This window comes from Pomacea canaliculata, linkage group LG4 (assembly GCF_003073045.1).
Source record: "Pomacea canaliculata isolate SZHN2017 linkage group LG4, ASM307304v1, whole genome shotgun sequence".
NCBI classification, from domain to species: domain Eukaryota; kingdom Metazoa; phylum Mollusca; class Gastropoda; order Architaenioglossa; family Ampullariidae; genus Pomacea; species Pomacea canaliculata.
Window position 1 is genome coordinate 23,683,240 of NC_037593.1, and position 12,784 is coordinate 23,696,023.

The following is a 12,784-nucleotide window of genomic DNA, read 5'->3' on the forward strand; positions in this document are numbered from 1 at the left end:
CCGGGTAGACGTTCTCTATTTTTATTTCGGCTCGTACAGAAAGACCTTCACCATACTTGAACTCTCTCGCGACCCCAGCCGCTGTCAGATCTGCAGAAATAGAATTCACGACCCCCATCACGACCCCAGCCCGTTTCCAGCGGAGTAAAGATCTTGCAGAAATGGGATTTAGAGCCCCATCCTGACCCCACCTTCCGTTAGCCGGGTAAACAGCTCCTTGCAGAAAAGAGGATTGAGGACGAGCACAGAAATAAATAAAAAACAGGAAAGAAGCAAGTTGGGGAAAAATTACTAGGATTTGTTTCTTCGTGGAAACTTGACAGATGCCAAGGGGTTTGATAAGTTGGCGAGTAGCACTTCGACATGAGCTTTGCACGCCTTAAACCTTTTTTATTACTTTTTTCAAAAAAAGTGCGATAGAACCGAGTCGTGTCATTGTCAGGGACCCTGGCTCACCAGCCTGCCTTCGGCGACCTGTTCCGTCGTCATCAACTCCACAGACATGGAGAGAGCGGCCTGTTTGGCCATCTTCAGAGGGTTAAAAATACCTGCACATGGAGGTACCTCTCCTTTCTAAGCCCATTTCCCATGTAGACATTTTTAATTACTTTCTTTTTTTGGCAGACTTAATAAATGTCTGAATCTTTCAGAGAGTTGTGAAATAACCCATGTCGACATTTACTTTAGCAGTGCCTTATTTTGGAAGGACTGTCTTTGTTTCTACATCTCTCTCTCTCAACCGACGTACATAAGGATTCATTTCCTGTTATGTGTCCTTTTCAAATGTACTTCGAAAGGTTTGTCGAGTTTAAAAATCGCTTCTCGCCGACCGCTTACCCCATACTACGATGTTCTGCAAGAATCACGTAAAATAAGTACATTTTGAAAGAGACTTTTTGTTTACTGGATGTTTCCCCCCTATATGTACCGTTTAAAGTTTACTTTGAAGTTATGTTTAAGGAAACGTACTATAACGGGGACGAAAAGTTAATAGTAGGGATATATTATGGAAATATGGGAATGCTGTAAGCGGACTAGCAGCTGCTCCTGCCTATTGCTGCTGTCTAAAACCATGCCTCTTACTTTTAAAAAACACTTGTAAAAGTGTCAGTACCCCTGCCCTCTGACCTCTTCGCAAGGGCTATAAATTCTCATTAGATCGCAGGTCACAAGTCATACTTTCACTAGACCACAATGCACCCTTTCTAGGCTTCGCTTCCTTCTATCAATCAGGTGCTCCTGTCATGTTAACCTGTGATAATGAAGGCAAAAATGAAAAATAAAATGCGGGCATTGCATCTAGACAGGTGTGCTTTTGCCGAATCCTAATCTCGGATCACGTGAATACATCGTGCCCAGCCACTATTACCCACATTTATTTCTGAACACGTGACACCTAGTCGTGAGATGAAATGTTGATTAGCACCATAGCAAACTGCGGAGACCTGAGAGCTCAGACAACTGTTTAAATAAAAAAAAATTGGGTGTTCAGTGGTGGCTTTCCCTACTCCAGCTCGCTGATCTGAAGCTGTTACTGCAGGAAATGAGAAACACGGGGAAGACTGGATGGAGAGAACTTTCGCCTCATATTAGGTCCTATTTTGTCTTCAGTTCTTCCTCTTAAGCAGGCAGTCCTCAAACACAACTTCAATGGTAAACCCAGCGACCATTTTTAGAAGAGGGCATACCATTCTTGCTGTGTCTGGCACTTACGGGGAAGCCAAGGAGTCGCAGTAGCGAGATTTTGTAGAAAAGCCTCCTTTTCGAATAAGATCGCCAGGGCACTTGTTGACGGTACTTGGTTATTTTTAAGAAAACGGAAATATAAATTTACTTTTTTTTTTCATTCGTTTTTCTGTGTCTTTCTCCCTCGACAACTCTTGTAATAGCTTTTCCCGCCAACAGAGGCTCCGCTGGCGCTTTTACGGGTTCTATTTGCATATTATAGAGAAAAAAAAAAACACACAAACCAATATCAGAATGTGGTTGGCAAGCCAAATTAAGAAGGGTGGTGCAGGCAATTCTGTGAATGTCGTGGTGGTGGGTATTGCATGCAGTGCCCATGCCTAACCCGCACGCTACACTATGTCGTTCCATTCCACAACCTCCTCCCGCAGCAGCGAAGTGGAAAAGGAAGAGAAATTTGCACGCAGTTGAAACACGCGAGAGAGCAGTTAGCCAGAAAATGGACGGTTGATGACTTCTGGTGCTTTTGGTGACTCACTTTTCAGAGCTGGAGACAGAATGGTCACAGACGAAGTCATTGCCCACGTGATCCCCATCCCGACTCGATTATTGCGTTCAAAAGCTGAGGCTTACCCCAACCCTCTTCTACCCTATCCTTTCTTAGCTACGACCCCAAGTTTTTCGCGGATGTACATCGCTGTATAGAGGTCACCTCGAGTATGAATTTTTGCAGAAGTTGCCTATTGAAAAAAAAAGCACATTTTAAAATAGTCGCTTCTCTCCGACTGCTTTCACTATATTACGATTCTCTGCAGTAATAATGAAAATAATAAAGTACATTTTGAAAGAGACTTTTTGCTCATTCGGTCACCTGTCATTTCTACCCAGATCATATCGCCCCAGTCATAGCTACCACCTGCCTTAGTCGAATTGACCGCGTGGTGACTATTTCGTTCTAACACCGAAAGTCGAATCGATCTCTAGTGACAGGAATTATTAAAATCAAATATTACTAATGGAGTCGTGCGCTGTTGGAACAAGTTCACCTAACCAATTACTAAACAAAGATACCCGGTTGGCAGTACACATTCAGAGGACAAATCACAATGACGCATAACATGATTGTCTCTCAGATAAAGAAAACTAACTTTGTCGTGGTTATTCTTTAGTCTCGCTGTTCTTTTATTAAATGTGCATGCAGACGTTTGGTGAACATCACACAATGGTGCACAACGCAATTTCCTCATCTTTTTTTTAAAAAAAGCCTTTGTCCCAATTTTTCTTTTGTTTGGATATTCTTATTAAATGTATATGCAGATCAGTTAACATCAAACAGGTGTTGCTGCTCGGGTTTTATTTAGCCTGGGCCTGGTTAACTCGACTTCCGGTTTGAGATGATGTTGTCTTATGTAGGACATATGGTCAGGGGTCGATTTGTTCAGGCGGGAGGTCGATTTATCCGGGGCGATATTATTTTTTTAGTCGAAATGACCTGTCGCCCCAGTTTATTGTCTTTACCAGATAGTGCTTCATTAACGACCTTTGGCAGAAATCACGTTCAGAACGACAGATAGTGCATTTTAAGAGAGTGTCTTTGTCTACTATGGTAAGTATGTATTGATCGGTTGCTTTTAACAGAAATTTGTTCCCCAGAAAATGTTCAGTCAAGCGCAAAGTGACCAAGTGAAAGCAATACGTCATCCACTTCTGATGCCCCGAGCTGCACACTACTCACCCCTCTGCAGGTAGGAGGAGGGCGAGCCGGGCTAGTGGCGGCCAAGCAGACTCATTTACCTCCCATGCGGCGCTCGTCTGCTAGTAAGCAGAAAGTGCTGTCGGGTCCCGTCTGACGCAAGTGGACTAACGAACAATTCACCTGCCAGATGGAGGGCTTCTATTGACGCCCCTGACGTCATTGCAAGAAGGAGGATAGTGGCTGTGGTGGTGGTGGTGGGGTGAGACTTTTCCGTAAAAGGAAATGAACGGGAAGCAGCATAAAATGTTCAACATAAAAATGAAAGATTATTTCAGGATGTGGTTATGCACTTGGTTACTCCAGGCCCAGTCTTAAGAGTGGGATTTATGTCAAGCTCTTCTGTGGAATCCAGCCGAGGAAAATATAGCTAATGGCTTTAAGGGCTTCTCTGCTTGCTCAGCCCATCCTTGGCGACAGAAATGATCAAGTTTGACTGCACTTTGCTCGGCCATTTTTAGACGCGGAAATCCTGCTTACGTACAGAGAGAGAGAGTGCGCGCCACGATTTGTCTCTCCATCTTTTGTCTAACAGGGCAGTTTCCTTGTCTCTGACACAGAACAGGTTTTTTGTACGTCGTTCAGTCACTTCTTTGATGACCATCTCTGTCAAACTGTCCTCCGTTTATTGTGGACGGTTTCTACCTTGAGCTTAATTTCCGATGTTAACCTGCCAGCATTCAGCCTCTGACGAATATAACACGTGTAAATTTGTACTTGTGTCTGCTTTCTAATACTTACATGGCATGGTTCATTGGTTCGGTTTTTTTTATCCTCGCCGGTATCTCCATCAGGATCGTCTAGGCTGCCTATATAGCATATAGTATATATATATTTTGCTGCGGGTCAGGTCACGGTGACAGGTCAGGTCATGGAGTGCAGTGAGCCTGGGAGGGCGACGTCGGGCGCTGTGCACGCGACCCTCCAGTCGGAGGGAAACGTCGATCGCCAGAGGCCCTGGGCAAAAATTTGCCATGAAAAAGACTCTGGGAAGCCTTAGGAAACTGCTGTGGCTGATATTTCCACCATTTTAACAAGGGAAATGGAAGTTTACGCAGGAAGTCCAACATTTTGATATCGCGCACGTGTTAGGAATTAGGCCGAGACGATGCTATTTACACTGAGCTCAAACTTAATGAATCCCCCTTGGCGTAGTCAGGGTCAAGCTGACCTAGGCTTAACTTGCTCCTCTCCTTTTCCTCATACTTGTTTATATATTTATTTTGGGGGAAAACATTAATTATTTTGGCCCAGATGGTACTGTTATAGGAATTGTAGGAGATTCTAAAGAGTTGAGGCGCATTTGTTCAATTTCTAGTAGAATTCAAGAATTTATGCGTTTTGTCCCTTTTCACATCCTTCTTGATGAAGGGTCTGCATCGATCAAGTGAGAACAATACAGTCTGGGGAAAAAACACAGTAATAAAATGTGTAAACACCGCAGGCGTTTACATGTTGTATACATTTTTATCAACGCCGTTTGTATGAACACATATCTCATGGTTCTAATCAGCCAGTCAGCGTGCGTGGCTCTCTCTGTAAGGAAATGAAGGAAACTGGTCAAGGCTTTTGTCATCTCACAAGGTTACATTGTGGTTAGATATGCTCGCATGTCAGCAGTTATGGCTGTACTTGTGTTCTTGTAGTTGAGGGAAAGAACATGTGCTGGGTATGGAGATGAACGTTCAGGGCAGAGAGCGGCCATTGTTTGGAGGAGGCTCCCCCCAACACGCACACACCCACCTCGCCATGGATGCGAGAGGGAGGAATGCCCACAGACTCTGGGGTTCAGTAAAACCGAGGGCGTGACCAGTCACGTCCGCATTTCATCGACACGAAGCTACGACGACGACACTGCGAGGCTTGCACTAACCGTCTTTTGTTTGTTTGTTCTCAAACTAGTTTCAGAAAATGTTGCGACACGCAGCCGCCTGTTACCCCTAAACTTGCTTACGTGTCTAGTTTTCTGGGGTTAAAAAAAATTTTTCCTTCCGTAACTTGAGCAGGAGAGTTGTCAGAATTTCCGCGCACTGGTATGGGTGCGGGGTAGGCGGTTGGGCGATGGAGGTGATTTTTTTTCCCGCCGTGTTTAGTGCACCAACATCTCACACAGGAGCCCCTTTCTCCAAAAATCACTTTCCTGCCTGTGTATAATGAAGTCTTTAATCGAGGAAGATACATCAGAAAGAAGCTGGTGTCTGCACTGTACCCGCTCCCACAGACGTCCCTTTCAAGGGAGACGACTGCATGCCCCCGCTATCTCTCTGACACCCCACCCTCCTCCGGTGCCTCTCGCGGAGCCTGACATTTGGCGTGCGATGCGTCACCCGGTGGTGGTGGTGGTGCTGAGTGTCGGTGGTGTGCATCAGACAAGCGACTGTGCGACAAAGTATTCGATTCGTATTACCTGCAACATATGTTTGGCAGCCGCACGCACACGATGCTCGCTGCTGATAGCGGTCTGGCATTTCGCTTGTGGTGCACGCACGCGCACACACTTCTGGTGCAAGCGGGGTATGAGGAACTCGGCCAGTTGGCCAGACAAACGTGGGTGCTGTTTGTCGGTGTGGGTGTGGAGGTGGGCAGGAAGATGTTATCATATGCATATTAATATGTAGGGTCTTTCCGTGTTGTCTTGGTCTTAATGGATAATCTGGATAATCTGGATAAGGTGTAAGGAACTGACGTCACTGTTCACGCTGTAGTCGAACGACAACGGTCAGTGCAGGCATAAAATGAACTACAGCAGAAAGCGATGTGGTGATTACGGCCCCTTAAGTAGAATTACTTAGAGAAGGGAGATAATATTATTGACTTTTTTTTTAAAAAAATGAGTGAAGAGAGAGGACACAGGGTTAAACATGACAACTGCGATAACGTATGGTTACGAATATCGAATGAACTTACCAATATTTACTGATCTATTCAGATATCGACAGTCACCAAGGTCCTTGTTGTTTGCCGGGTAGAAATCGTTCTGTGTGAAGGTGAACGTGAGTACCTGTTCATTGTCTAACGACTAAACTGTTTGCAGTTTCTCCTTCTTCTTACTATAAGGTTAACCGTTCAGTCTGATCGAATATTTTCTCCTCCCTTCGCGAGATGTTTTCAATCTGGAAACTTTCGTCTGCTTTTTGAAGGCCGTAATGGCCTCCTTCTTTTTAGCACGTCACAGTGGTGACGCTGTTATGGAAATGCGTCATGAGAACGTGCTCGAAGCTGTTGTTGCATTGGCTGCTGTCTTTGTTGACGTCAAAGTTTGACGTTGAGCTCTTTACGTGTGCTTCTCAACTCTCTTCCCATGATCCACTCAAAATGAAAGTTAAAAATAGACTTTGTTATGACGAGTTAATGGCTGTCCTCGGCGCTGACAGGAAAGTGGAGCTTAGCTTGACACTTCTCCTGGCGTCCATGTCTTTGGTTTCGTGGGACGAAGTTTGTGTTTTGTGAATATCGGACATCAACAGATGATTGTGAGTGAAGACAACGACAGGAAGGTTTATTTTTCCCTCCCCACCTCTACAAGAACTGCCCGCCACAGACATGCACGAGTAAATTGAAACCCTTTCTGTGCGTTGGGTAACCAGGTTGACATCTCTTAAGGGTGTGGGTGTCTTTTCATTAATAACTGCAGCCCTCGCCCATTCCCCGCCGCTTCAACCCTGAAATAGGTTTTCGCGTGCTTTGACTGTCACGAGCAAACATGGAGTGAACAGAGTTGGTGGGTGAGCAGGTTGTTGCTTTGTGTATGAGTGAGAGAGGATGGGAGTGTTGGGGACTCCGTCTTGTCGGTCTGATTGCTCCCTGTGCAAGACTCATTCCTGTCTCTGTTAATCCGCCGTGGGTAGGCCTCAAATGAGGGCCGTGGAGCTCGGAGTTGTCCTATGTTGCTTTTCAGGCACACTAAGCAAGGGCTGTTGTGTGGAGAGTGGTAGGGGTTTGGGGAGTGGGGACATAGATTACAACCAGACATGCCACATATAGCCCAAGATTTTTTTTTAAAGTAGGGTGGAGGTGATGGTGCATGTGGATTACACCCAGACAGTCGGGGACTGAGCACCCGCCGCAGGCGTGTCTGAAGTACCCGAGACGTTTCTCAAACGTTGGCCTCCTGGGAACTGTGGACTTTGGGGAGCCTGGCTACAGGCGCGTGCAGACTGTATTGCGAGACCCTCTTCAGTGGATTTACAGAACAGGACTCGCTACATGATAACGGGATCTGCTCTTGTTTACATCTGCCTACCTCCCCCTCTTCCGCAGTTTTCTGTACCTTCTACTTCTTTATGTAGTGTCTCGACAGTCTCGTTTTCACAGTGTCCGTATACGGTATCTGTACAGTTTCATGTAGTATCTTTATACAGCGTCTTCTTCGTACGGTGTCTATACAGCAGCGGTTCTCAACCTGTGGGGCGCGACCCCCTTGGGGGTCGCGACGTGCCTACAAGGGGGTCGCGAAGGTGGTCCTTTTTTAAAAGTTTCTATACCTGTATTAGTGAAATTAGCTTACATTGTGTAACGAGTGGTGAGGGCGATCAAACTCCAAATCGCTTCTCCCTATTCAAGTACACTGTAGCGGCATGCAGTGACTTCTCACTTCCAAAACTCAAAACACAATCCCCCTCAACAATTAAGCCTCCAATCTCCCTCCTCTCGCCTTTTGCCCTCTCTCTCCCCCAATCTCTCGTCCCTGACTCCCCTCTCCCTCTCCAGTCACACCTCTCTCTTTTTTAAAAAAAAAAACATCTAAAAGCACGCATTCAGGAAACGTCCATCATTCACACCTTTCGCCCTCGCACGTGCTCAGTCCTAGTACTCTAGGTCCCTGACAGAAGGCCATGACCAGACAGTGCGGGGTGGGGGCTTAAGAACGACCGATGGCTGCTGCTAATGACATATTTATCGACATATTTGAGAAGCTGAACGTCGTGAATACGTCTCTGCAAGGGAAAGACACCACCATATTACAAACACTGACAAGATGAATGCTTTCGTCCGAAAAATTTCGTTGTGGACGCAAGAGAAAATATTTTTGATATGTTCGTGCTTTGTAAGGTCAAGGCTGACAACTTGAATCTTGATCAGGTGAAGATTGTAATTATTGCCCATCTAAACGGACTGCAAGAAAGGTTTCAGCATTACTTCGCTGAAACTGATGTGACTAAATACGATTGGATTCGTAATCCATTTCTGGCTGATCCTAGCACAACGCGACGTTGTCCACGGAAGAAGAAGAGCAGCTCATCGACCTTTCGAGTGACCAATCCTGAAATGGTCTTCCAAACAACACCAGTGCCAACATTCTGGATTAGCGTCAACGGTGCTTTCTGAGAAAGCAATGAAAGTTCTTCTGCCATTTTCAACTTCATATATGTGTGAGCAAGGATTTTCAGCATGGCAGCACTGAAGTCGAAATACAGAAATCGTGTGGACGCAGAGGCTGAGCTGCGAATAGCAGTGGGTACGAACATCGCACACAGGTTCGCTCTCTATGCAACAGCAAGCAGGCTCAACCTTCTCATTAATCAAGAGAGCGTCCAATAAAATAATAAAATAATATTTATTAGCACGCAGAATTTGCTTTAGTAAAATTTCATTAACAGTTATACTTTTTTGCAGATACGAACTTTGTTCTTTCCGTTGTTGATTCCTCGACACGGCGTTCGAGTTAGCTAAGGCTCCCCCCCCCCCCGCTCTTCCATCGACCTAGCTGGCTAAGGGGGGTCGCGGACGTACCGGTGTTCGTCAGGGGGGGTCGCCACAAGTAAGGTTGAGAACCGCTGCTATACAGTATGTTCTTCAAAGTGTCCTTATACATTATCATTACAGGGTCTCTGTATCTATACAGTTCTTTCTTCATATAGTATTTTTACAAGTCTTCTTTGTGCAATATCTTCGTCATACGGTCTCTACACTTTATCTGTTGTCCTTAACCCTTGCACGCACAGTCTGTGAAACTATTGATTGTGTCTGTCGTTGTCGTCAACACCAACAAGAACTTACATCTAGTGTTGTTACCACTTCAGTTACCTACCTTCCCTTCTTCCCTCTCCACGCTCGTGTGTGTGTGTGTGGAGAGAGAGAACTCGCTAACAAAAAGTAAACATCGCTGACCCCAGCGAGGTGATCGAGCAGTCAACCTGTCAAGGAGACACGAGGACCGCGGACAGGCATTCAGCCGATTCTCTCTCCTCTTTTCTGTTTTCAAACAATAGATCGATAGGTTCCGTCTGAGCCCAGCTTTGCCTGCACATTGCGCCGACAGTCTTGTAAACATTTGACCTGACACAGCTGCAGGGTATCGGCAACGGGTGACAGATCCTCGTCTGTCGTAATGCTACAAGCTGGCTAGCCTTTGACCTCAAGTGTTGTGACATGTACAGGACATAAGCTCCAGTCCCATCCCCTCCTCATGACTTGACTAGCTCCTCCCACCAGAGGACCTTTCTTTCCTGCGATGTCACCGCTACCGTGGGATTGCTGGTGACGGGGCGGACCGTTATCTTGCGCCAGACAATCATTTGCTTGTGACGTCAGTCTCGTGCATCCTCGGAATGTCACAGCTGTAGCTGTAGGTGTAGGAAGTAGCTGGTTTAAAGTATTCAGTATTAATAACATAGTATGTACGTTTTCTTATTAGCAGGTGCTTAATTTGAAAATAGAGTATGCTATGTAAGAAGCCATGGTAAGACTCAATCTGATTTCAGCCGAGAAACTTCTACTCAATAGTTTTTAGTGAATTATGTCTTGCGAAGATTTGATTAGTTTCTGATGAAAGAGAAAGTTTTCCTCGACCTTTTGTACCTGTTCCCACCAGGTTAAAATTTCTTTCGGAACTTTATTTCCAGAAATTTCTAAATAGGTGGAAGTGGACACACCAGGTGTCGTAGTTTTTCTTGGGTCAGGAAAGCTGATAACGGTCAGACAACCTTTTGTTTAGGCATGCACTTGTGAGTTTGCCCCCGGATTATGTCGCCGCCGTGTCATTAGCCGAAGGGGAAAAAAATTCAGTCTTCTTCTCGGCTTTTGTTTGCTTTTTTTGCTTGCTTCTTTTTTTTTTTTTTTTTTTTTTTTTTTTTTTTTTGGAGAGGGGGTTGTTTTGTTAGATGCAGAGATAATTTAAGTTCAGGCACGCACAGAGAGGGCTATACAAAAATTAACTGATGAAAGTATCCTAATATTGGGAATTGGCGTGGTGTGCTAATGCAGAAGCCATTTTCATTCATTTTTTTTGTTTTTTTCTTTTTTGGAAAATAACAGCACTCATCTCGCTTCTTTTTGAAGTGGCAGGCAAAGCCTGACTAAACTCTTTAAGTTTTATGTCTCCACGTCAACATTTTTAGCTTTGTGTCTGTGGAAAAAGTGCTTCAAAGGCTACAGAGGAAACGATATTTTTTATTTCAGGCCATGGAGAAAATCCACGGCTTATGCAGCGACAAAGAGAGTTATAGAAGAGTATTCCTCAGTTATAGAAAGAAGTTTAATTCCCTCATTCTCTTCAGTACGATCACCAGCAGTGACCACACGTGACCAGGATTGACGTATAATTCAGGATTTATGACGAGTGTTGACGTATAATTCAGTATATATGACGAGGATTGACGCATAATTCAGTATCTATGACGACGATTGGCGTATAATTCAGTATCTATGACGACGATTATAATTCAGTATCTATGACGAGAATTAAAATATAATTCGCCACCTTATTCTGTTTGTTTGTTTGTTTCAGATTCCAACGATCGTGCGGTCCATATCTCAGTCCCAAATCCTACAGATGCGACAGCAGACGCAGTTTCTGTGGGACGCCTACTTCGCTTCAGTGGAGAAAATAGTGTCCTCGACATTGGAGGTAGGCCCCGAGCCTGACTTTTAAATACAAACAAAGCATGGCGCGAGTATGGAAGTTGTCTTGGGGCGGTGAACATGAGTGGTTCACTGTGTCTAGGGCATGTCTAGAGAAGCTCAGTCTCTTCCTTCCTCGGTTTGTCTTCGCTCCTTACCATTTACTGCTGTTGGGTGTGAGAGGGGTGGGATTTGGGTTTGTAGCCTGAGCCAGCCCTCCAACCAGCCACTTGTGTACCACAGGTGAGAGCAACAACACTAACGGCTGTGTGGTCTGCGCAGATCGTCCAAGAAGGTAGACGCGAGCTTAGAAGTAGAGTTTGTAAATGTTTGAAAAGGAAGGAAAGCGGTTATAGCAACAAGATTCATAATTTTAGACTAAATGTTTTTCCCGTTTTATTTTGAAGTAGAATGGAAGAGGTCATGTCTTATCCGTAGTAATAATAAAGAATTGATATGTTTCTTCTTTGATATAGCGAGTTTTTCTGTAAGACTTGGCCTTTTTTATATATACTCGAAGATTAAGACGGTGCAGAGTTGAAACGTGGATCGCACTTTTAATCGTCTCTCGTTTCGCTGCTTTAAAGCCGCGCACTTTAGTCGCTTCATCTCAAGTTGAAGGTGAGATGTGGTGAGGGTGATAACGACGCCAGACATCATATCTTTGAGAAGTGACGGAGGATGGGATAGGTGGGGAGGGGGCAAGCAACGAGGAACCTTCAGCGAGGGCACGTCCTGAGAAAGAGTGAAAAGTGCGAAGCTTTTCCACACTCCTCAGCGGCGAAGAGGAGACGACGCGGAGACAGGTACTCCTGCACACCTTAGGAAGGCTAAGGAGAGAAAAATTTGCCGAGAAAACTGCAGGAGAAACAACAAAGCTAGTCGCCGCGGCTAGATGATGGAGAAGCAAGTGGGCGAAGGGTGAAGTGCGCTCAGTTGTGCAGCAGGCAGGAAAAGTTGTACCCTCCTCCCCCAAACACACACTTCCCAATTTCCCAACAGACCTTCCCCCAGCCGAGGTGGCTGTGAGGTGTGAGACTTGCCGTGACGGGGCACCTACAGGCACTATGGCAGCTGCGACGGTGGTGGATGGTGAGTCGTGCCGTCCCCTCCCTGCCTGGGCCGCCGTGTTTGTTTGCTTTACGTGCAGGGTCAGAGGCTGGGGGAGGTCATGAAGATGTAGATGGCGAGGGATGATCAAGGGGAGGGGTGGGAAGAGTGGGATGTAGGTGTGAAACCGGTGAATGGTGGAAAGAAACAGCAAGGGTTGCTTTAATTCCTGGTAGTGGACGGAAGGAGGGTCGAGTAGTGGCACAGCAAACCATATCTTTGCTCAAACCTATATGAGGAAATTGCATTCGTCATTTACATGTTAGAAAATGAAGTTATAACTTTTTAGATATATATACTTCTAACAACCGGTATTTATCGAAATGTTCACCCGTCCCCAACGGGAAGTAGAAAGAAGTATGATTCTAGATAGTTTCACAGTTCATATTTACA

General features: G+C 45.3%; 1 protein-coding gene across 1 annotated transcript in view; it reads left to right on the forward strand.

Annotated features, from left to right (window-relative positions):
* Window positions 1–12,784, forward strand: part of LOC112561913 (exostosin-1a-like) — a 57,110-nt gene that overhangs the window by 33,721 nt on the left and 10,605 nt on the right. Inside the window, 1 exon segment of the mRNA XM_025234766.1 lies at window positions 11,169–11,288. Coding sequence (XP_025090551.1) covers window positions 11,169–11,288 — 120 coding nt within the window.